Source organism: Pieris brassicae, chromosome 10 (genome assembly GCF_905147105.1).
Source record: "Pieris brassicae chromosome 10, ilPieBrab1.1, whole genome shotgun sequence".
NCBI classification, from domain to species: domain Eukaryota; kingdom Metazoa; phylum Arthropoda; class Insecta; order Lepidoptera; family Pieridae; genus Pieris; species Pieris brassicae.
Window position 1 is genome coordinate 10,764,125 of NC_059674.1, and position 27,010 is coordinate 10,791,134.

Genomic DNA, 27,010 nt, shown 5'->3' on the forward strand with positions numbered 1-27,010 from the left:
ACTTTTCATATCCTTATTGCCACTTCTTCTTCATTATTGTTTTTATTAAAAGATATTTGTTTTCCTAGATAGGTATATTTTATAACATATTATACCTATTTAATAATTTCCTCTAATATTGATAGTTGATTTACGGCTGTTGTCTACGGACATAATCATATAATCATTGCCCGCAAAATACGTTTTATTAGGCAAAGCAAATTTAGATAAGAAAGACGCGCTGAAGAAATAGAAGAATTGGGATAAGCTGGAAAGAAATATAGGGCATATAAGGAACTTTTGAAATCACCGTGACCGTTAGTTAACCAAAGAGATTGTTATGAATGCGGAATTTATGTTGTTGCCAGACTTAGATGATTGTTTAAAAACTAAACAAAATGTAGAACACAAAGAACAATGGAGAGTAGTTACATGGGCATTAATTGGCTTTATTTTACACTTTTCTGACTACAGTGAACTTCCATCCTGCACTTTAGGCTATTGACCACGCCGCGACGGCCCAAGCCAAGGTCCGAGTCTAGCAGGAGACGCCCTTGCGCTAGTTGCGCGAAATACGCCCATTCTTGCCGTGCTACGCTCGCCAAAACAGCTGAGCTGTAAAGGCCATTAAGGCCAGCATTGAGATTCCATTGCAAAAAGCCATTCCGGCCTTCGGGACAGTCTGTGGTTAGGATGGTTGAGGTATCTTTAGGTTCGAGGAACTGTTTACTAACCTTCTTCCATACTGCATTCCGGACACAATATTGATTTTTCATTCATTTAAAACGTAGGGTCCAATCCAGTGTAAGTGCATACTTTATTTTGTACAAAATACTTACATAGAATATAATTCATTAATATTAGATGTGATTCTTTATAAATATTTTATAAATAAAACAAAATTGTAATAACAATATGTATATTTTGTAATATCGTGGGGCCACTTACGGTGATACTACAATTTGGTCAAAAAAATCACAAATAGCCAAAACACTAAATTAAAAAATGCATCTTAAATAGTCCTTAAAACTGCCATACTCAGAGTCGTTCATTAACTGTTAACGTAAGCTTAGTAAAATGAGTTCTCCATGTGACAAATGTCGGGCAGTTGTAGCATTATTGTATTTAGTATTGATTAATGATAGATTAGATATTTGGACAACTCCGAGTATAGTTGACCAAAATGTCATAATAGTCGAATGATTTTAGGTTATATATTTACAAATAATAACATTCTTATATTACGATGTAAGAGCACTTTTTACTAATACAAATTGAACATTCGTGTCAGTCGATACTTTATTGCTTAAAATACATCAAACCAAACATTCCAGCTTAATCGTATAGGATGGTATAATGCAATTAAAAAGGTGAATATCATTAGTATAATTAATAGCTATCATTAATATAAATAATGATTGATGAATATAACATTAATGAATTCTATACATTGTTGCCAGATATATTAGTTTCGAGTTCAATAGCTCGTGTCTTACCTCGGGATCACGAACAATAATTAAATATTGAAGTCGGGATCGCAATCGCAATCGTAGTAACAGAATACTGGCGTAGGTATAGTCAAGGATGTCAAAATGTAATTGATATAAATGTGCTTTTTACTTAAAATCTGCTTTTAATTCTTGACCGTTCGTTAATTTGTGATTTGCAAACCAGTTCAATCTGAAAAATTTAATCTTTACATTAAATTTTAAACAAAATTCATGCATCATTTATTTACTTTATGTTTGCTCTCAAACATTAGACGTGTTAAAACGAGGACAATAAGATATTAATGAGCTTGTTAGCGATAGCGTATTTATATACAATGTAAATACATAAAAAGCCAATATGTAACAAGCAGATGAAAACAATAATAGCAAACAATAAATATTGCAAGGGAGTTGCTGAAAATCAGTCCACCGAGCCAAAGAAAATGTATTGCATAATACCATCCATATGAATCAATAACGTACACGCGTCTAGTTTAAATACTAATTTGAGGAACTATTTTTCCTAAAATGAAGGGATTAAGTTGTATAACGAATTGCTACGAATAGTAATTATGTCTTTAACTGTTAAGGCAAGTAATATTTGTCTAGCATGTTGCGTCGCCGTTAATTGAAACCAGGTTGTTACGCAAAAACGACTCGTAGTAATAACGATTGGTAATATAGACTTAACACTACAATTTATGTATAGCGAAAGCTTTATGAAAATATACCACAGAGTAGATAAATTGAAAAAGCTTTTAATATACTAATGTTACTTTAGTAATCGCATTTTATATATCGTATAGGATTTCAAATAACTTTAACTACGCATTACGCTTGCGGTGCCTACAACTTAGGTTGAATGAATAAGCCATGAATCATTTATCTATTCCGTGATTCAGACAGCTAAATGCTAAATAGGTCCCCGGCGGAGGGTAGAGGCGCTAAACCACCTGTTACATCTGGAAGACGGGATACGTCGGGAAGACTCTCAATGTGAGATTTTACTTCCGCTTTCACAGCATACAACTTCTGGAGTTTAATATTGTATTCCTGAAAAATCAAATGTATTAAAACACATATTAGTGCGGCTGTATCGTTGTTCTTTATAAATTGTGACTCTCAACACTTAGGTCGTTGGTTCGAACTCCGGCTGAGCACCGAAAGACTTTTGTGTGTGTGGTGAAGGAAAACATCGTGAATAAGTCGGCATGCCTTAGATCCAACCAATAGGAGGCGAGTCAGGCACAGAAGGCTCATCACCTATTAGCTAAAACAAATTATTGCGTCCATTAATGACGGTCACGAAGCGTGGACTGACAGTCCAAAACGGTCTGCCACTAGGCGACTTCTAAACCTGAACAAAACTAATCTCAAAACAATAATAGGGACAATTACGGGTCATTATCTCTTAAACATGTTTTTGTCCTAGGTGCGACAGACAGCCCCATGTGCAGAGGCAGAGAAATCAGTCATCCACGTAGACCTGGAACGCGAGGCTGTGGTCACAGTGCAGACATTCTGGGCACAGTGATGTCGCTCCGTGAAGCCCAGTGCTTAGGAGGCTTCTGTGCTTTTGGTAGGAGTTAGGCTGGCTTAGTTAGCCAGGACTTTACGCACAACGGACCTAGTGAGAGTCTAAGTGCGGAAACTGAGTCCACAAACCCTACCAACTAGGTTAGCTGCGCCATTGGTTTAAAAAAAAATTACATAGCATTTCGAGTTTCAATCTTAACAAACTCACCTCAAGCCTCGCTTCCGCGTGTTTGGCAAGATCGCGTTGCGCTTGAGCGAAGTCTCTCAACATGCCTGCCACTTTCCGCCTTTTGTCGAGTTCGTCTGCGAGACGTAAATTGTACTCGGCCAGTAGTTCGACCGCCGAATTAACTACTGTGCTAAGATTTAGGGCTGCCTCTTTATCTATAATAAAATTTACACATATTCGTTATTAAGTGTGTAAGTTTAACTTGTGTGTTAGAATTAATTGTTATTAAACTCGCGACCCTGGCAATGAGTGTCTATGAGCGGCGTTATCACTTAAAATTTATGAGGCCGTATCTAAAAAAAATACTTTGCCGAAACTACCTAATAAAATTTGAGCAATTTATTACGAAAAATTTGTTCTACACGCATATAATTTTATTAAAAAAAATTACGTATTAGAAAATTTAATACCAAATAAAAATGCTAACAGACCTTTCTATTTGTATAAATAAGAAACGATACTCAAAGAAAGTTTCGCAAATCGCTTTTAACAAATATAGTTTGAAATTCTACCGTAAAATAAAATACTACCAAAACTAAATATGATTGTTCAATTATGCGTCACGCTTGCGGTGCGAGCACCACCCTTCACAACTATGCCTGATAAATAAGACTCAACATTCTACTAATTGGAAAAATCACTAAATATCTGTAAAATGTAAATAAAATTGAGTTAATCCTTGTGTTTTCTAACAACGTCTATTAACCCTTCTAGATACGCTTCCCCACATAATTTACGTAACAATTTATTGTTCAGGTGTTGTTTTTTAGTTCCGTAAGGGTGAATAGAGGTCATTATTGTAAATTTCGGTAAAAATAAAACAATTGAATGTCGTACATATTTATTTCTGTAATTACATATATTTTACAGTATGCATATACTATATGTGTGTTATTACCTTCCAATTTCGACAATAATTGCACTTCGGAGACCTCTGGCGGGAGGGAGGCGATTCTCTCCCTCACTGCTTCATCACTTGAGGCACTAGACTCCAATTCTAACAACGCCTGTGGAAATAATCAGTTATTACATATGATTTGGGATGTAAAAGACCAGGAGGGAATCCCTCGTGGCTCAAGCGTGTGACCCTCAACCCTGTCATTCAAGAAACGGTTTTTCACCAATGCAATTTTATAGGACTTGGTGATATATCTATGATATATATCTGACATTGAAGGAAAACATTTTGAGGAAACCGTCGTGTTTCAAAACGACGACATATGTCAAACACAGAGAGCTGATCACTATTAATATTTTAAGAGAGAATAGTTGGATATAAAGTCTTGATCCTACGCTTTTTCCAACTACAATGGGAACAGTTACAACAGACATACAAATCTTCCCATTGGGATATTGTTTTGCCTAAGCGTAATAGTTTAATGCATAAAGAAATATACAATAACATGTACGAACTAAGAGAAATGCTGTCAGACGCTGAGCTATCATATGTAATCATCAAATATTAGCCATCCCCGATGGGTCTGGAGATCTGTGGGCAACAAGTGTAGGAGCACCAAATTATTTTGCAAATAAAATGAAACATTTTTCAGTTGTTATACAATAAATTATTTACCGGGAAATTAAATTATTAAAGTATTTTATAGACATAAATTTGTGTTGCTAGATGGAATTTGAAAGATTTTTACTATATCTCATCTTGGTTGCCCTCCCTTTAATACCATATTTAGAGTGGTGGGTTATGCTAGCAAGCAATACTTAATTCTGTCATATTATCCTTAAAACTTTACCGTAAAGCTAACAGCACTTTAATCATTTAAAATTTAGAATAAATATACAAAAGCGTTTTAATTTGTTTCTTATATCTAGTTTTAGGGATGTACAGAAGTTTTTACTTATGTGAATAGATAAGTAGGTGACCAGTCAGTTCAGTAGGAAAAATAATTATTAGGCTCGAATGTTTATCGACTACGCTACGTAAGAGGCATCAAACTAATATTATATTTGTTAAGAATTTTATAAAAAAAAAAAAACATAAAAAAGAATTCCAATAGTATTTAAAAAATGTTTATATATTCATGCTTATAAATAAATCTTTGTTTATCTTTGAAGGCATAGAAAACGCTATACTCATCCATAGTAATCCTAAATGTAGTTCAACACAAGATATTGAATTTATAACCTCCTTTGGTTTATCGAAGTCGACATATCTCCAAATAGCTGAGCCTTGGAATATGGTATTCCCACATAGAAGGGATACACAAATTAACAAAGCGATAACCATACTATATATATTGGATATCAGTTTTGTTATACTTAATAACTAAAAGAATTAAATCATAACATGACACATGATTTGGACCATAATGCATTACTGGATGTGCATGAGGTGCTAAGTTTTGCTCATTATTATATGTAGTGTTAAAATAATGAATCTACCCACCTTAATAAGTTCTTCAGGTTCTGGTGGGTCACCAGGAGGTGTCTTTGGGCTAAGTGTGATATGAGTTTCAATTTTTCCATCCACTTCAACCTTGGTCTCACTATACCTTCTTTTCTCACCCTTTTCGCGGCTCTCCAACTTTGGTTTCTTTTCTGGGTCCTTTGGCTCTGTATCTATGGACTTTCGCTTGCTAACTTTACTTGGAATAGCATCATTTGGATCCACTGAAAAGCACATAGTCTTTTATGAAAACTTTGGTTATATTTGATTTCATTACTCTTTTTGCTAAATTTGACTATGTATCTTTGTACTCTGCTCTAATATAGGTGATGGTAGGTTTGTTAATTATTCAATATAATAATGCATAGTATATTCTGTTAGACCCTCTTTAAAATCATATAAAGGTGAAAATATATGTAAAATGTTTTAAAAAAATATTATAAGATACTATTGTTTATAAAATATTATATAGAAAAACACACTTTCTAACAGTACCAATTTATACTATAATAATTTTAATTGAGTGTAATTTTCCATTGTGAAACATATATATATACACCTAAAACCATTACTTAATTACTTATTATACTTAACTGTAATTGCTATTTAATTACAGCAGTATTTACACACACTTGTTTTTAATTTCTATTGTGAAGAAGGGTATTGCAAAATAATACACATGATTCATGATCTTATAGCAAGAATCATTATGAAATAGAATCATATTTTTGCTGCATTTTGTACTTTTTTTGATAAACTCTGACAATTAAGTGGAAGATTATGAAATCCTATCTTATTGTAAATAACCACAAATATATTAATGTTTCTAGTGACTATCAATGAATAGTGGTACAATACTTAATGTTAAGAAAAAATAAACCTCATTAATTATTTTATAAAATACAAAAATATATTTTAATATCTTAGAAAAATAAAAACGAAAACATAACACAGTATTTCTTTTATCTCTAAACAAAATAGATGTTTAGTATAGTAATATCTATGTAAGTAACACTTACCAGCAACTTTATATTCTTGAATTTTATTTGCATCGTATACCCCTCTTTCTTCCCATATACCCAATATCCTATGCAGAGAATGTTTAGTTTTTGTATTGATACCAGTTTTTGCCATAAGTTTAAATGCATCTACAAGTACTTCACCAAATTCCTTTCCATATTCAGGACCTTTTTTCTTGCTATTTTGTATAACATCATTAGCCAGATACATAAATGTAAGCTGTTTACTATCTTTTACTGAAAATATCATAAAAATTAATTTAATAGCCATGGTATAAAAATCTAAATGAAATAACGCCTTACTTAAATTAGCGTAACTTTCCTAGACTCTATGCTTGCCTATTACAGATGCTTTTCCTTAATGAGCACCCGAAGCACCTCTAAGTGTGGTTATATGGTTACTTTTAAAATGATGTATATATATATATATATATTGTATTTTCTAGCTGAATTTGTCGAAGTTTTCACTTACCTTTCAGTAATTCTTTATACCATGTTTTAACTACGGCAGCGTGGTGTTTTCTATGATGTATAAGCCACAGTGACAGTGTTTGAATACTTTGTTGGCTAGAATTCAAATCCTGCAGTTTTCGAATCAACGCGTTTTCCGTGAAGCCAGCCATTTACTTTGTCTGTTATGATAGACACTTAGTTAAAATCTCTTCTTATAAGAGTATAATCAGTCAAAATTGAAACTGTTCGAGAGATAATCGTGTTTCTATTTGGTTTTCACTTTCCAGAAATCAGAATGCAGAATTCTAAAATTACCAATGACATTAACAGTGACATCAATTGTCATTTGCTCACTAGGTTATCGTTTGACTTTGGTTGAAATATTTGATATGGCCACATTGGCATAATTGGCAACTGTAATCTGTAGCATACGAAATGGTCGAGACTCATTGAGGCTTTCATGAATAATAAAGTTAATATTAGGGGAAAAAATAACAATTTCGCACAATAATACTAAAAGCTACTAAAATAACAACATGAAAATAAAATACAACATACAAAAATTGATTGGAACATTCAAACAAGTCAAGTATTCGTTCGTATTTAAAAGTTCTCGAGCATTCGAAAGTGAAAGAAGAAAAAAATATATTCAATTCACTCTCTGCCTCAGATGTCTAAATCACAATAATTTAACAATATTAGCTAAATAAAGTTATGTAATTTAACTATAAAAAGATATAGATTATATTAAGGCATTAAAAAACTTTCCGTGGTGGTATAACAAATTTTAATTAAATAATAGGGTAATAGCAATATAATAATTTCAGTATTTTTAATCTCTTATCTCTTGAAAATTTTTATACAATTTATTCGGTCGCTAGAATCGTCGGTCAGTCGGTTAAGGCCAAAAATTGCCAGAGGAAGTTCTTATAATTAACAACTAAATTTATTAATATTTAAATAGACAACAATATTTATTAGCGACAATTAACGCGTGACTAATTTTAATTATTATTTAAGTGGTATTTCAATGAATGTCTACATTAGCAATATATTACTAGGAGTTAACGCCTTTCCAAAAATAAAAGGTTTAAAAAGATTTTATATGAAAACTGGGAAACACCGTCATCAAAGTATTTTTTCGATTAAGTGCAAATAACGTAACCATGCATTTTAAATTCGATTGTTACTGATATCGGCAGATGACAGAGGCAATTACTAGGTCATTAGACTTGCCGCGGACCGTGCTTTTAAAATCCGCACCTGCGCGACCGCAGCATTTCAGTACGAACGCATTTCAAAGTAGGCGACGCACGTCCGAAACTGGCGCCAACGAAAATGATATCGCGCTTCTAAATTTGAATTTTAATCCGCAACCCTGAATTTAATTTATTACGAACGATTTTATATTACATTATTATTATAATATTATTTTTAGTTACATACTAATAAATCGTGAAAAATGTCGTTTTCCCATAACGTTCATAGTGTTTTCCTAATTTCGCTTGTTTTACTCGCAAGTGCACAGAAATCGTCAAATAATCTCCGCGACGTCGGTATGTATTTTAATTTTATTAGTAAAATGTATGTACTTAATATTATAAAATTTTAAGCTTCTTACCATAACTAAACTGCAGAAAAAAAGTATTATGAATAGGTTTGCTTAAATATTATGGTAAATAGTTTTCCTACGGCATAAATATTCATTAAATTAGTTTGGCCAGTATAGTTCGATATAACCTACTTATAGAAGTTATATAAGGCTATAATCATTAATGTAATAATAATGTTATATTTTTATTTTGTTTATTTATCCTGAATATTTTAATAATTAAAATTAATTTATAATATAAAAGTGTCTTTTCGTTTAAGCGATTTCTGTTAATGAATCCATTTAAAATAAAACAAATTGTAATTTTATAAATCTAGCATCATTTTCGGTTTGAGATATGCCGGTTTTCTAACGTATAGGTCCTTCATCGTAGAAGTGTTGCGTACTCAAAAACACAATGAATCCTTTGATGCCAACTCCTACAGAATGTTCCCCCGAGAACAACTTTAAATACCTCTAATTATCGATTTAAAAACCCAAAGAAAAAAATAGTTGTACACTCGGTTTGAGAGGTTATTTCAAATATGAATCAAATAGTATAGAATTTTAAGTTATAGCCACGCTTGAAGGTATATGTTGGTTGTTTGTTAGTTGGGTTCTAGGCTTAATATAAATTTATAAAGTCGAGTGTTTAAAAAAAATCTTGTATATAGTTACGTACCCCCTTCAAAATGTACCAATAATAACACACTTAAGTTAGTTGGCATCACTAAATGAGTCGTTTAACGACCATTCTAGAAGTGAATTTCTATACCTATAGGTATAGTCCGGCTGATCATCTCTTGAACTTCATCCAAATAAGGAATGAATGTGGCATACACGAATGCGGTTTGGCATGGCTATTATTATACGCTCTAGTAACAAAGGGAAGTATATTTTTATCAGCTTGTTTGAGAGAGAAATCATCAGTTGTGTCACTAAAAGTAAAAGTGATATAACGGAACCGAAACGAAAACTTAACGCATAATCACGGCCAATAGTTGCATAATATTTTAATCTACGCCGTATGCACATTTTCTTATTTAAATACACTTTATCATATGTCGACTGTATATAATGTTCTTACCCATTAGTAATAACAGAAAAGAGACATGGAGTCTAGCCTAAAGTCAAATTTATTCTCTTATAATTTAATAATACATAATTTTCTTTAGAATTCATTTATTATTAATAATAATAATTTATGGCAAGAATATGGTACAAAAATGTATACGGTGGTAAAATAGTATGTTCGCATATTCTGCCACACACAATGGCGCGCAAATTTATCTTTAAAGGAGTTTTACATTTTACATTGTTAGTCATATGGATTGAACAATTCTTGTATTATTTGTATCGTACATATCATATCAAACGTTATTAAACTCCTTAATGACTTTTTTGTACTATTGTTTTTGTCTTCGTAAAACTAAAATTATAATATCATGAGTATATACTCTTTATCTACAGTATAAGTACATTCATTTCTAAAAAACATAATTACGGTGAAATAAATAGTACATAAATTTTACAAAAAATAATCAAAATATTACCGCTTAACAATGCGGATTAAGTACCCGATCAACAAAGTTTTTTTTAATTGATCAGCCCGCTACCAAATATATCAAACTTTAAATTTCTGAACATCTTTGCAACTATACTTTATAGTAGATATAGCTACAAAGACGTAAATACTCTATATAATATAAAAATAAACGGCTTAAGAGCGAAACAAAAATTAACTTTTTACTAATGTTAATTCAAAACAAATTCGTTTTAAAAGAAGTATTTATAGTATACAAAATATAATCGAAAACAACTTCATTCATCGAATTCACTTTAAACCCGGACTCTTAAGCATTTACTTTAGCCGTATTATATATTACATAATAACTACTTAAAAATATTATCATTATAATCAGCTCAATGTGTTACGAACAAGATTACTGTATAATTTTATATCATCGCTACTTAAAAATGAAATCCCATCACAAAAAGTTGCTTCAATTGTTACATATTACAAAATGGGATTTCGGGGTTACCATATGATAAAAATAACAATAATAACAATTCTTCATTGCTTGTGAACTGGTTGCAGCAAACAACATGGTACGATTCGCTCTTCCAAATTTCGAGTATCCTCATTAAATAAAAATAAAATTCGGAAATTCAATTATTGTTATGCTTTTATGCACCCATATTAACTTATTACCATATGCAGGCTCTTCAGAACTTCCATATTTTTGTATGGATCAGTTGAAATCGTTGAGATCATTATCTGAAGAAGTGTACTAGGAATATTTCGTCAGCTTCATCTACCACAGGCAGTGTAGGCCTAGTGGCTTCAGCGTGCGACTCTCACCGCTGAGGTCGTAGGTTCGATCCCCGGCCGTGCCCCAATGGACTTTCTTTCTATGTGCGCATTTAACATTGGCTCGAACGGCGTGTGTTAGGCACATAATAAACGCCTACTTGCCTATTAGATTAACAATTGATTATGAAACAGATACAGAAATCTGAAGCCCAGACCTAAAAAGTTTGTAGCGCCATTGATTTATTTTCCATCCTAGAGATGATAATAATTATAGTATATAGTATACTTTTAAATTAATTATTCGACATCACAAACCTATTTATTTATTTTTAATATATAATTCAATAATATATTTTTATAGTTTTACCTAAAACTGCAATAAAATTGATAAAATTTACATAATTTGACCAGATTTTTTATTGACTTGAATAATAATTAAATACCTATGTTACTCATTAGATAATTTTAGATTTCATATATCGTGTACCTAATACGTTTGACATTCAACAATGCTATAAAAAGTTTTTGTTTTAAACTTTATAGGTAACTTTTTGTCGGTTACAAAGTTGTTCATGACACTTATTTAATTTATAACCGTGTACGTATTTGAATAAAATCGACGCAGCGTTGTTTGGTAATCTGATTGTATCAAAAAGGTTAATTTTGAATGAACTTTGCTTATATGGGAATTACAAAAAACTTATTTAAAAAATTATTTAATACGATATTTTTAAAACATTTTATTGCGTAGACTTTCCGGACTTTATAGATACCGGCAAACATCTTGAACAAATGTCCTTGCCTGCGCAGAAGCGATTTTTAGGAATCACTGGGAGGGGGGGGCGGCTGCGGAAGAGTGACGTGTCGATCGCGTGATTGGTAAATCAGTTGACGTTTGTGTCCAGCGCTGTGTATGATTTTTTTAATGTAATAGCAGGCAAACGGACAGGAGGCTCACCTGATTGAAAAAAACACTCAAGTAACTTAAACGATAGGCTTGAAAAAGCACTAATTTTTTTTTAACGAAAATCAGTAAGTAAATTTTCATAACATAATGAAACCGATATTGAAATTACAAATAATAACTAAACAATCAAACTAGGGCGTGGCCCCCATTTTGAGAACACTGATTAGGGGACGTATTAAACAACCAGACCCAGCGCTAAATCCCGTAACGTCATAGTTCACGGAAATTTGTGTTTCTGAATCTCACCATTACTTATGAAACATCAATTTTTTTTATAGAACACGGGGCAAACTGGCAGGAGGCTCATCTGATGTTAAGTGATACCGACGCCCATGGACACGCTCAATGCCAGAGGGCTCGCGAGTGCTTTGCCGGCCTTTTAATCTAATTACGAATATGGCACTATAATGGTTCAATTTTCTTAAAAAATATTTTTTTAGCAAAAGAGAATGAATAACACAGAAACACACGTCTTTAAAAAATTTCGACGCCAACTCGTAGTCTCCTCTAGAAAGTAATATTATAAAGAGGAAAGATTTGATTGTTTTTACATTAACTTTGCGCACGCGGCGGAAACTATTGACAATAGAGCAAAGTGATGTAGTCCTACAACCGCAAGAAGACATCTAATATATATAAAATTCTCGTGTCATGGTGTTTGTAATTAAACTTCTCCGTAATGGCTCGACCGATTTTCGTGAAATTTAGTGTACATATCGGTTAGGTCTGCCAATCGGACAATATATATTTTTCATTCCCCTAATTGTTAGGGGTGTCCGCCCCACTTTTTTAGACAATTTTTTTAATGATTCAGCATACGAATACTCTATGATACGAAATACATAAAAAACTTCAACTCTAAGAAAATAATTTGGTCCATGGCTTCGACTCCTTTGTTGCCCCGAGGCCTCCAGACTTCTAAATGAGAACACAGGAATATAGTTAGCAAGATAAATAAAAAAGTTAAAACGCTATGACACAATGCGTGTGTAACTTCACATGTTGTACTCACATTAGGATTAAGTTTTACAAGTTCGAATCAGACCGTAACAGAAGGTAGCCTGTTGGTTATAATTTAAGTCTGAATACCAGGTCATTGCCACCTTTTACTGAGTAATAATCGAGATGGCTCACGATGTTTAATAGACTATAATAATAGATATAATAAAAAGTAAATGACTACTCAAAAAATTTCATAGTACTGCCAGTTAATCATCTGATGTAATAAAGTTACCTTCAAGACAATAATCTACTGAGCCATCAGCCCCCCAATGGCGCTACAACCTTAAGTCTTCTTTTTCGTCTTCGTCTTAAGTCATATATAGTCTTGTACAAAAATCTCTTCATCTATATCGGTACGTATGTGATCTGTAGATTTTCTTCGAGTTTGACATATGTAATAAACGCTCACTTGTTGTAATTTTTTAACAATGTGAATGCATAAACTTGTAAAGAAAATATGACATCACTCAGAAAAATTTACACACATACACATGAATTACACTAAAACTTAAACAAGCTATCAAGGGACAAATAAACAAGCTACCACCAAATGATTAACAAAAACTAAATAACTAAATGGAAACTAAAACCTCAGAGCATGATAAAATAAGTTTCGATATGTTGGAAGATTGTTGCAAAATATATTAATATTTTCATCAATGTTAGTAATAAAGTTGTAAGAGCGACATTATTATTCCTAGACCATTGAAAGTAGCAGATAAGCGAGCCGTAGATACGTATACACTTTTAGTTCTAGTTACTCCAGGATAACAAAGAAAGGAAGGAATTTGTATAAACAATCTTACAGCGCTCCACATTATTTATAAAAACAATAATTACAAGCAATATATAAAGAAAATCATGCTTGTCATGGTAGGACTACTTACTGCCTTTTGCGCCTGACACAAGCCGTCGATTTTTGAGTCCTCAGTAAACTCAGAGTTTCAGAAACGACATTTAGCGCAAGCTAGAAGTACCGACGCGACGTCAATACATTCTTGACATAATCAATGAATGATATGACAATGGAATGATATTATAAGTAATAAAGTACCGTAAGTGATAATTGTGCATATATTGAACGCGTGACGCGGGTGAGAATCGTACACTATACTCCAAGGTTAATGCCGCTCTCTAACAAATAACTAGGCGATCTTTTGTGTGTCTTTGTATACCATGGGTTAAGAATTTTATTAATAGAAATAACTTAATTTTTGCAAAAAAAAAATTATACTGGTATGTTATTATGTTTGATAAATAATGAATAGCAAGTCTAGTATAGATTTGTTAATTAGTTATGTTTTACACAGCATTTGAGAAACGTCTACTGAGCTCGTATGTATATAAGATATGATCTTGTGGAATTTAAGAGAGATCTAAGTGAGAAAGTACAGATTGTCAAAATACGGAAGTGGGCTTGATCGATGAACCACAGATCGACTACAGTTTAACAACACCACGAAGCCCTAAAAAATTGTTCAATTTAGTATGTTTTTCGTTCTAAGATTCAATGACCTTTATTTTTCATTATGTTAATTTAACATTTAGCATTCCAATTTTATTTTTTCTGATATCTTTATACTGTATTTGTGTAACACAGTTTATTTTCTTAGCAATATTATGGATGACGAAAAGGAAAGTTATGTCTCAAAATAACAAGTGAAAGTGTTACCTATTTGACAATACAATAAATATTAAGTATGTAAAATCTAATAGCGAAAGGGATTGCGATCCCGAATTCAGTAATAAGTTTTTGTAACGCGCTATCCCAAGCAACGTCGTCGCAATTGAATAAAAAACCCTTGGAATTGGAATATATTCGAAGTTATACCATTTTCTTTATTTTAGGCGTTTCTAACTACAGTTCAACAATATCAAAAACATTTTTGTATGAAAAACTTCTGAGGTGCACAAATTTACTTAGCTCACTTTTAAAATATTTATACCTATACTAATATAAATGATTGCAGTAGTAGACGTAGTCCCTACTGAATCTAAATCGTGGGTCGTGCGAATCACGTGCACTAATACGGTGAAGGTAATAACGTAAGGTAACGTCGTGAGGCATGCCTTCAAACAAAAAATTGACGCCATGTGTCAGTCATATTAAAAAAAGTTGGTCAACATACAGACATGTGAGAAGGTGCGCCATGTTTTATGTTTCTAGTAGTAGTTGTATACGAAAAACTAAATTGTTATATGGTATCAAATACGAAATAAAATTTGTATCGATACTACGTTTTGTATTAAGTTTTTATGTAAATTCACAAATACAAGTCATAAATTTTGTTTAATCATTTCGTAAGTGCAAATTAGTTGAAACCGTTTTTTTACCTTTGACCAATGCAATGACCATCCTATGACCTTAACATTTAAATAATTATGATTGAAGATGTAACTAAAACTAAAAACTTAAATGTCTACATAATCGTTGAGGATATGTTGAAATGAGAATTCAGGTGTTTTTAACAAATGATTTAACGAGTCGTGTGGAACGACGTATAATAATAAATTTATATAAAGTTAGTGATTTAAATTTATTAATCTGGTAATAGACATCGAATAGCTGCAATTAATTTCAGTTGTAATTCATTTTTTTTACAAAAGCTTTCCAACGCTCGTCACACTGTTAAGGAAAAAATGAAGTATAAAGTAACTTAAATTAAGTTTAGTGCTTGTTAAATTTTAATGTTGCACATATATGCAAACATAACAACCACTAATATAAAGAAAACCTCAGTTCAAAAATTACAAGGGCTAAGGGAAAGTTGATTTTGAAATAATAGAGAATCAACGTTACGAGTCGGGTTGGAACTATATTTGTCTATTCCGTGGCATTTAAGGATATCCTAATTAATTGTGCTAAATGCGTATAGAAAATATTTTTTGTTTACCTAGAAGTTAAACAATCCCATCAATACTAAAATTATGTATAAAATAATAACACATGTTTATTAATTGGACCAAGCTATAAATAAAAGAACGAATAAAAGATATAATGATAAATATGAACTATAATTTAAAAATAATAAACGCACTTCGTATATATCTTCTATTTACTTACTATACGGATATATTCTAATAAAATGAATTTGGAGTCTTTAAAAAGCATGAAAACTGTTGTGTAATTAATTTTATACACAAAAAAGCTGTGTGAAATTAAAACATCTCCTTGTCCTGTTAAGCGTTCAAGAAACACTAATCAATGAATTAATCATAATATGTGCCCATGCGCATAAGTGGTTAAAAAATAGATAGTAGTTTTAGCATACATTACCTTTCAGAATTTCGTTTTTATTTATGTATCAAATAACATAAAACTATGCAGATACATACCTTACTAGCTTATTTCGTGTCAAATAATCAATTATTTATAATACGTCTTACCTCGACGTGTATTTATGTAAGAATTTAGATGCATTAGATTGGAATACCATATTTGTATAAATTGACAAGACCCAACTATTACAACAGAAAAACTGTTTTTATGTAACTGGTCCACCAGAATTAAATCTTGCTACACTTGCTAGTCCTGTAAAATGCATTTTGTTAAAGTTAAAACGTATAATGTAATTGTAATTCTCGAATAAATGACTAAATGAAAGGTTGGAATGAACTTTGGACAATGCTCACATTTCCCGCGCATCAATGCATTCATTATTTATAATCAACAGATTGACGATTGACATATATGGCATTTGACGTCTCATATTGTTTAATTTTTTTTGTAGTTATTATAGATAATACTTACATAGATTACACTATTTTAATTATATTATAGTGCGCTTATTTCTTTCAGCGTTACAGATACACAACACGATAACGCAGATACGTACCTATTTTGGCGCGAATGGCGCGATTGAGCTTTTTTATATTTGTAAATCTTTATTCACAGTTTTTGTTTAAAATAATATTTATTAAAAGGAGAATATTCTTTTTCATATTTTGAATATGTAAAATTGAAATGTTTGAATAAGCATAATGATCGATCTTTTGACATATTACATAATTACGATATTTATGTAGTAGGTTGACATAAAAAACCAGTAGTAACTAGTCATTAAAACTTTGCAATTGTAAATACCATAAAAGCTTGTAATTAAAAACTTCAACTGGTTTTAAATAATACCGCATGGATTTTTTTTCATATTTACCTGAGATGGATATGGTCAATTAATTATACTAAGATGAGTTTTATAAAAAGCAGTGATTATTATGATATTATGATATATTTCGATCGCAAAAAATTGGTCAAAACATCTAGATAATGTTCCAGTTGTAACCGTTGCAACTAAAATTGTAAATCGAATAAATCGATCTGATGATTTTGTTGAATTTACATGATAAAGAATACATAATATAAGCTGAAGAACATCACACCTACATAATTCAGTTTTTGTATGCAATACATATAATAAATCAGTGGGGCTACAACCTTTTTATTTCTGGGCTTCAGATTTCTGTATGTGTTTCATGATCATTTGTCAATCTAATAGGCAAGTAGGTGATCAGTCTTCTTTGCCTACATTTCGACTTTTTTGGTCTAAAGCAAGCCGGTTTCCTTATGATGTTTTCCTTTACCGTTCGAGCGAATGTTAAATGAACACATAGAAAGAAAGTCCATTGGTGCACAGCCGGGGATCGAACCTATGACTTCAGGGATGAGAGTTGCACGCTGAAGCCACTAGGCCAACACTACTCATGTAATATAATACTAATCAGTTTTAATGCGAAAGTGAAGTTTCACTGTTTGAAATACTTTCACACTTTAATCGCTGAACCGGTTTATTAAATTATGTTTGAGATTGTTATATTATTATAAAATACAAATATGCTATCTCATACATATCCTTTCAATGCAATATGTGTGGTCTAGTACCATCCTCGGATGTCGAGACAAAGTAAGTGAAAAAAATGTATTGTATTTTTATTTTTAATAAACTAAATGAATATTTCGAATGTTCTTGCTTAAATTTACGTCATTGTGGCTAGAATAAAATTTTATTATATTAAATAAATCTAAACATTAATACTAATGTTCCACGCAAGCCTATAAATGTCTGTATAATAATGTCTGCAGTAGTTTAGTTAATTATTATTTGATGTTGAGATGATGCAGACCTTGAGGTCATTCGTGGGAAAAGATGCGAAACTATAAACGAAATAAACTTTATGTATTGACCAATAAATTGTTCTGGTATGTTACGAGTACACGATAGTTCCATCGGACAAAGCATCATAAATAAAAAAGCGTTCTACATTTTCGATTTTAAATTGTTTAATAAGGTTTAAGCGATTTTTGTATTCTTCATGAACTTTCAAAATTCTATAATAATTTCACAGATGAAAGCCATTGCTCGCGCTTTACCTTGACATACGTATATCTTATATTCTCAGCCTAAGGGAATTCACTTAGCACGAACTATGACTCCCGGGTGTCAACGTCCAACACGTTTTTGATATATGAGAATAAAAGATAGCGCTAAATCTCGTCTCTGAATCTGAAGGTTAGAGTCAATCCCCTAATAGCAGGAGGCAAGCTCCATCTTGGTCTAATCGTAGAAGTTGATGAGCATTCGCACTCGAGGCCAAAAGTCGAAAAATTACCACTAAACAAATAAGTAAATTGTACAAATTTTAGCAGGAAGTTAAACTATAGTAATCTGATTTGGCTAACTGTGTACCTGTAAGTTACCTAGGGTTGTCATTAGTTAGTCACCATATCAATAGAAATAACATGAATAATAATAATTTATTGATTCAAGCAGTAGTTGTATTAGTTTCAATTTGTCCTAAATATTATATTAGTACAAGTATATTCAATCATAAGGGCACATGCATTCCATTTTACCCATGTTCGGGCAATCCAGCCTTCCCTATATTACCGCCAGCATGCTGTCGATAAAAATGGAAATGGAACTCAAAGCGGGTAAGGCCTTTGTCAGAGTAGAATTTTGTCCCAACAACTTCCCTTCCCTTTAGTCAAACACTCATCTTATATATACTGATGTTTACTTACTGATGTTTTTGTTTTACAATACGTACCAGTGTACGGCATGTATTTGCCAATACGTATTAAAAATAATAAAAGCCCGTCATTCGAATTATCAAGCATTTACAGTGTTATGTCTTATTATAAGATAATGGCTAATACAAGCCACCATTATGGCGGCGCGTGGCACGCAAGTAAAACGAATGGAGAAGTGAGGCCTATGCCACTTGGCAAGCGGATGAAGAGGGCTCGAGTATCGTATTTTAATCAGCCAAGATATTTTTTGACTGACGTATGGATGAACAATTGAATGAATCAATCATGAAGACTTCGACACGTTATTTTTCAATGTCACTGGCTAGTACAATGTTGTATTATTTAAAAAAAAAATACCACATATTTTTTATATAATTAAAAACCGGTTCACAGCACATCAGTTCAGGGTTGGTGGGAGGTATTCTCTTATATAAATGATAAATGAAAATGACTTAAATAAAACTTATTAAATTTATCTAACGACGTCGAAAAGTACAGGGCAAGTGCAAATACTAAATAATGTAATTAATACATTAATATTGACTAAAATTAATCTTTAAAAATTATATTACTTTACCTTTGCAAACGGCTTTCTTTAGTTTTTTGTATCTGATAATAAACTGGCAACCCCAATGCATATCCAGTTGCTTGTGCAACTCGACAACTGGAGCACGGCCCGGATTTCGTCCTTTCACCATCATTTTATGGAGATTATATTTAATTAAATTGCAATTAATGCATATTTGTTTGCAAAAGCTGTCATTCACGCGATATAGAAAAGATAGATGATAATATATAATCTATACTTTATCTATACATGATTGAAGCACGCAAACTTCTAAATGGGCCAAATTCGTTTGTTTCATTTACGATTATTATTTTTAATCTGTAGCTATTAAAACAATTGTCTGCCGAGAATAGTACCAAAAAACCATAGATTGTAAGCCTTGTAGACGATACACGCCTTAATAAAAAAATATACTATAAAACAACTTTGCTGGCCCAGTAGCGATTTTTAACCCTGAGCGTCGATACCCTAGTTCTGTTCCAATGGATTTTTTCTATGTGGTGTTCCCACATAGAAAAAATCCAGGCCAAACTTGCTAGGCCGTTGAAGACAGACTTCGCTAGTATTTTTTCTTAATAGGTTGTAGCGAATAGAGATTATCATTTATCGTATACACTTAACTTACAGAATAATAATAATTAATAATGAAAATGGATAATCTAAAATAAATTCAAAAATTACCTTTAATGCTTAGTATCTATTCTTCTTTTGGTGACTCTCTATTATGTTGGTTGTAACACGCGTCGCAGGTACGCAAGTCCATAATCTCGCAAATTAAAAATGAATTCTAAAAACGTTATTATTGTCACTAGAAAGCCAGTGCACATGCTCTGTGCACAAAAAGTGCTTAATTAAAAAAAAACTAAAACTGAATAGAAACCTAAACCTCATTAAGAACACGATAAACAAAGTAGGTAAGTTGGAAGATTCTTGTAAAATATAACACTGATTTCTATGAAGAAACCGACTACTTATAGTACATAACTTGAACATATTTAACAACTGTTCTGTTTTTTGTATATGGTGTATAAACTACATTCTACTTAAGTCATACCATTTCAATATGAATACAAAATCCAAATTACATTTATTTTCAGACCGTGACGTTTTTTTGAAATTAACATTGAATAACGAAACATTATTGTAATGTATTTGTAATATTGTTACAATTTGCATACTTACATGATGAGATATACGAAAACATGGAGCATGAACTACTTTTGAACAATGGGCAGCATAAATAAAATATTGTTCATTAAATTTTCAAACGCCTTAGGTCAGTTACAATTTGTTAATTCAATGCGGAAGTCCTTGCGACTTGCCAAGTAATTGCGCTGTGAAAGCACAGATGGCGCATTTACCGTTACATAAAATTATAAATGAAACAGATGTTGTGTTCGTATAACATTTATTGGTTACCAGCAAGTCTCGCATAATTTAATTCGCCTTCCATTAAAATGCAATTGATCACTACACGTTGCTTGTATCTATACAATTAAATCAAATAGAATTTGGCTAATAACTTGAACTATTTGTGGAAGTTTAGGGAGGGTTTTAACGGTGAAAACATAAATAATAAGTAAAGAAAAATGCTAAAACGTCACCAGTTTTGCTAATTAAAACCGAGGGAAATATTTAATGTATTTTAAAAACACGTCTTAGGTTTCATATATTTATTTCATAAAATTGTTGCAGTATGAGGTTAGATCACTTTGGTCTGTTTTAAACACTTTTGAATCAAATAAATGTAGGTGATAGTATGTAGCGAAGTTCACTAGGTCAATAATAGCCTTTTAATTCAGACTTTTACATTTAAATACCTTGATTTGGCAAAGATCTCCTCCAAATCCCGCCATTCCTCTCTGTGCCACTCACTGCCTTCTACGATCTGCTGTTTCTTTAATTAGGTCTATCCACCTTCTAAGTTGTCTTCCTAATGTTCATTTGCTGGGCACCAGTTTAGTACAGTCACCAGATCATTTAGTAATAATTAAATAAAAGATAAGACCTATGCGTCAATATATATTTCGCTCTGCAAGTTTACAGTTAAGTTTATACCGCGCATTTATAGACAGTTATATTTATGTATATTTTTAAATCTTCATAGTAAAGTTTTGTTATGACATAACGCCACTACATGACATCGTCTCAAATAAAATTAATTACAGCTCACTTCTAGACAAATTGCACTTCCATGTTTCTGATTAACTCGACATGTCTCTGATTGACTCGTAATCATGCTTTGTTTCACGTTCCTCATATCAACAAGCCACTATGCAAAAGTCAATTTTATATCGCACAGCCCAGATATACAACGATCGCTATTTAAGCCTGGATATGTTTAAGCTATCACGGAATATGTACATAAACATATTATGTATTCCATCTCTGGCTATATGTTAAGATCATTTGTTTTTTGTTGTATATAATATAATTTATGTTATATGTAGGAATGCGAAATAAATAAATTTGTAAAAAGTTCTTTTACTTACACCAAAGTTAAGTTATTTCGACGTTATATTAAGATCAAAGTCCTTTACACTATATTTTGATTCTATAATACGTTAACAAATATCAGCTAGACCAAATAAAGTCAAAAGAAACGATCAAAGGCGCGCCACTCGGACAAAAAATGCGTGCCAACGGAGAAATGTGTTGCATAACTCGTTACACTACATTCTACTTAAATATCAATAATTGTAGCAGCTATCAAGGGCGTTTTTCAATTATTTTAAATTGCTCTCGTTCCTACAAAAGTCATTTCTCTTATCAATTTTGTGATTAACAAACGGTCATACGGAGATTATATCGAAATACGTACGTAACGAATCACTATTTTAATATTTTTTTTATGACGCGTCAAATTAAACGCAGTATCTATTATATAAAAACATTACAATTATTATTATATTATTATAATATAATTTTAACCGAACAAATTGTGTTTTATTAGAACTATACAAAAAAAAGTCTGAGATTCGACCTGACGCTACACTTTCTCTTAAACCGGATAGATGCTGACATATCAATCATAATCTGCTAATAACACTTTCATTTAAAACGTATCCGTTTTGGTAATAAATATTTTTTTACTATACAAAGTAATACATATAAAATATTTGCCGAAGTTAGAGCACTGCAATTTAAAGTATATAACTGTGTCACTTATAGCAGTGTTGGCGTTGTGGCTTCAGCATCCGTCAGGGATGCTAAAGAAGTGAATATATGAATAGATGGACTGTATATATACTCATTTAACAAACGCTCAATCAAAACCATCGTTAACTTTCGCCATGCCTTGGACCAAAAAGTTGACTGCGTGTCAGTCTTAGAGAGCTGATCACATACTTGCTTATTAGAAAAAACGACTTGCCACGACTCATAGATACAGAAATTTGAGGCCCAGTTTTAAAAAGATTGTAGCGGCACTGGTTCTTTTAAGTACCGTATTATAAAGAAGCTCTGCGTACGGCTTTTAGTACTTAATGTCGCTCATTAAAAAGGGACATTGCTTCAAACAGAATTTTATATTTCAAATTAGTTCTTTATTCTGACTAATAGAACAAAAGGGACAAAATTGTACTTCATTTTCGCTCAAGTGAATTCAAGATGCACAGTATAGTTATTTTTGTAATGCAATACAATCAAGGTTAGTTAATATCACACAATAAATTAATTACGGAGGAAAACCACAAGCGTGCCGCATTGACTACATTGTATGATGCGCGCGGTGTAAAACAATCATACTGTCTTTCTAAGAAATTAAAGTTAGAAATTAATTTAAGAAACTTAAATTATAGGTTTTAGAAAGAAATTACTTGGAAATTGTTAATGAAACACAGTAAGTGGATTAAAACTTATAATGAAAACCTGAAATGACAAATAATTATTTAAAAAAAAACTGGGATTCTGTGTATAAGGAAATTGAGGGAGACCAAGTGGCAACGGTTATTTAAAGTAATGATCAGGACTTTTAGCAAATTCGCATACATAATCGCAATCGAACTTTTGGTAAAAGATATCATCTGCCTACATTAAATACTATAATCGATATTTCAATCTTTATGGTTATATAAACAGGATTCATTTTTGCACATAAGTCAATGAATGATGTCCCAATACAAACATTTTTTTATGATCGAATAAAATGTTGTTATTAATGGGTTGTTTACCATTAATTATTAGTAGATAAATTGGTGAGTCATTAATAACACATAGTATTATTTAAACATAATTTATTATATTAGTTTACTAAGCGAAAATAAACTGTGAATAAAAATTCTTAAGTTCTCATAAAGATACATTTAGAATTATATTCATCTTCTTCGTCCTCCTTCTTCTTCTATCGTGGCGCCACACAACTTCCACCACTCTCTCCTGGCTTCGGCAAGCCACTGCGCCAAGGTGGATGACCTGTAAGCGCCTGTACTTTATGGGTGCAGCGAGTAGGGGATCGGCCTCGAAGTCTGTTGCCATCCATTCTGCCAGTCACGAAAAATCCAATTCAATGTCCAAAAAAAACTAAGGATGCTTGGTGACAAAGTGTTGAAAGACCTGTAACCGTCTTAGAATGGAAACTTTAGAATTTTTTAACACCAAAATAATACAATCACTTAGATAGTTTCACTCGTCTTAAAATACTGTTATGAGTGTGACATAAAATACCCCCGCTATTAATATAATGTCTTAATAATTAAGATGGTATATAATCGTTGAATGCATCATTTATTTTACTTATAAGAACATTTTGTTATTTAAGATAACATATTACGTCGGTCTGTTACATCTCTTAAAATGATAGAGATGCCTTGGTATTTTATCGTAGTATATCTCATATTTTGTAAAGCCCATGTTATGTAGTTGTTTGTTCCGATTTAAATTGAACCAGGACTCCATACAATCGAGCAATAAAACATTTATCACTATATTTTTGAGGGTAATGTGAACTATTTAATAGGGCATGGGGCAGACACATTTCTGTGTCTTTTTATATATAATTTCTTATGTATTATTACCGTCGGCAATGCTCCAGTGCCTACTTCTGTTCTGTACACTTGTTGGTTACGTAGGAGGCGATATCAGCCATCGTTCATATTCGTACTCTCCGCGAAAACTAATCTGTCGAAAAGGGCACTCATGACACGACGTATAATTAATAAACTGCATAGATCAACAGACGATTTTAATTGACCGCTGAGTGAACTGACAAAAGGTCTGCTTCATATCAGTTTCTTTTATCTATTTTAATGTATAGTACTGTATCAAGTTGTGTTGTTTTTTTTTCTAATTATGTATGTATTGTTTAGTGAATAGTTGCCTCTGTACTGTAGCTTATTTTGTAAAAAATGAACCAATAAAATAAATAAATAAATAAAAGTTTGCATCATGTAAGATAAAATTATGTTTGTATGGAAAGGATTCATTTTGGAGCCTATCGTACACAATCCTAAACCATCATTGTATAATTGAACCAGAGTTGAATGTTAATCACTGAACCTATTGAGGCGATTTCGAAATGTTACGTTTTAATTGTTGGTTGAACACTGACGGTATTGGTAGTAAGTATATGGGCCCGAATTGACTAATCACCATTTTTCTAAGTAACATACATATTAAACATTTTAAAGAGTATATTTTAAAATACCATTAGAAATGTATAAGAGCTTTGTAATTAATCGTTTCTATAATCCGTACAAAACGTTTTTACTTTCTCTTGATATTGTCTATGTTTTTCTTCCAAATTTCGCAAAGCGCTAGATGGTCTTAAACCCGCATCTATATTAACAAGGAAATTAATTTCCATGGGCCTCGTCTTTTCATTTCGATATTGTTTATCATCAGTGTCCGTACCTTTGTCTATTTTAATACTTTTAATTCGTACCTTTCCACCACAATTTTCATTTTTTTTAATATGCAAATTCTTTGTCGATTTTTTTGGTATTTGTTCCCGTTTATCATTTGTCTCGTTTGGTGGTTTGTTTTCCCTTGTTTTTGAGATTTGCACACTTGCCGATTTAGATTTGCCGTGGTAAATCTTTTTTATTAATGATGATTTTTCTTTCATATTTTTATTTATCAGATAAGTGTTTTTCTCTTCTGCACTTCTATTTCTAGCAGATTGAGAATTTTTGGCTGAAGCTTGCCGTTTCAGGGTCTCTTTATCCTCTTCAACAGCTTTTTTATAAATTCTAAGACGGTTTTCCATCCTTACTTTTTCTGAGTATCGTTGTAAACTTCTAGCTCTTTCTAATCTTGGTCTGATGTTTTCCATATCTGGACCCAAACCTCCAAGTTTCATATTGTGCAGAGGCTGAACTCCTCGTCTTCGTTCTCGACGTGGTTGCGTCACTTCAGATACGCTTTTAAGATTATTATCATCATCTTCCAACTTAATTTCTAGATCTTGAGAAAGTTGCAGTTCTTCTAATGACTGATCTAAATAATATTCCATATCTTGGTTGATAAGTTGTTCATAATAAACATCATTATATGCCTCTGTGTTATAAAATTCTGATTCGTTATTATTTCCTTCATCATCCAGGCTTCCTGTTTCAGTATCACCAACTTGAGGCGATATAGAACGTATTTCTTCAGTCTGTTTCTTTTTGCCCAGTGAATTTGGCACGAATTGCTTGCGAAATATGTCTAAGTAACTGCATTTTTTATTGTTCTGTATATTTTTGTTGATCAAATAGCTCTGCGGTTCGGGTTCCTTTTTAAACTTGCTGTTTTTCTGACCTCGGTTTTTCTGATTGCATTTCCTTTCTTTTGATAACTTGGGCACTCTTATGAGGACATCATTTTCATAAAAGGGGACAAGTATTGTTTCCACCTGCTCCTCATACGATTTCTCCTTAAGTATTGATTTATTTTTAAAATTTTCTTCTAAACTATCTAAAGAGATATCACTACAAGAAGTAGACCTATTCATATGTGCAAATTATGTTTCGTTTTAAAAGTACAACGACACTCACAAACTCTTTTAAAAATATATTTTGTCACTGTAATTTTTGACATATTACTTTTTTTCATATAAAAAATACTAAAAAGACATGGAGGTTAAGGACCTGGACCTACATTCTTAAGTGTTTAGGTACAAACAGATAATGTTTCATAATAATTAGTACATATTAATAAATCAATTCATAATTATTATAAGGCGCGTTTTAGCGCATATTAAATTGAGAATCATTGTATTATTAATACATAAAAAATTAGATTTGCCTTGAGTCGTAAATCTGTTGAAATTAAAATTATTGATTAGTAAATAATTTAGAATTATATAAGTGCTTTATTTATTAGATTTCCATCTAGATCGTTTGACATATGTCACGGCCTTCTATTAATTCGATTTTTTGTTGATAATATAGGTCAGCTCATCAAAATGCTTGGATGGACATAATTCTCGTTCAGACTAATTGCTAATTTAGTCT

At 31.9% G+C, this 27,010-nt stretch overlaps 3 protein-coding genes across 6 annotated transcripts in view; 1 reads left to right on the forward strand and 2 right to left on the reverse strand.

Annotated features, from left to right (window-relative positions):
- Nucleotides 1–887: 887 nt before the first annotated feature.
- LOC123714830 (regulation of nuclear pre-mRNA domain-containing protein 1B) lies at nucleotides 888–13,963 on the reverse strand. Of its 3 annotated transcripts, XM_045669403.1 has the most exons (8): nucleotides 13,869–13,963; nucleotides 7,127–7,412; nucleotides 6,655–6,891; nucleotides 5,636–5,859; nucleotides 4,133–4,241; nucleotides 3,214–3,389; nucleotides 2,423–2,522; nucleotides 888–1,659 (listed from the first exon to the last, which is right to left on the reverse strand). In XM_045669403.1, exons 2-8 carry the CDS (start codon nucleotides 7,275–7,277, stop codon nucleotides 1,655–1,657), a joined length of 1,002 nt encoding a protein of 333 aa, XP_045525359.1. In that variant the 5' UTR covers nucleotides 7,278–7,412; nucleotides 13,869–13,963; the 3' UTR covers nucleotides 888–1,654. The 3 variants fall into 3 exon arrangements, with proteins under 3 accessions (XP_045525359.1, XP_045525356.1, XP_045525357.1); XM_045669400.1 differs by having other exon boundaries at nucleotides 888–2,522; XM_045669401.1 differs by lacking the exon at nucleotides 13,869–13,963 and having other exon boundaries at nucleotides 888–2,522; nucleotides 7,127–7,423.
- Nucleotides 8,405–27,010, forward strand: part of LOC123714831 (C-type lectin domain family 4 member F-like) — a 61,900-nt gene continuing 43,294 nt past the window's right edge. For both annotated transcript variants that reach the window (XM_045669404.1, XM_045669405.1), the window contains exon 1: nucleotides 8,405–8,663. In XM_045669404.1, coding sequence (XP_045525360.1) covers nucleotides 8,570–8,663 — 94 coding nt within the window. In that variant the 5' untranslated portion in view covers nucleotides 8,405–8,569. The remainder of the gene's footprint in view (nucleotides 8,664–27,010) is intronic.
- On the reverse strand, nucleotides 25,203–26,591 carry LOC123714829. Its single transcript, XM_045669399.1, has one exon. It carries the CDS (start codon nucleotides 26,506–26,508, stop codon nucleotides 25,249–25,251), a length of 1,260 nt encoding a protein of 419 aa, XP_045525355.1. The 5' UTR covers nucleotides 26,509–26,591; the 3' UTR covers nucleotides 25,203–25,248.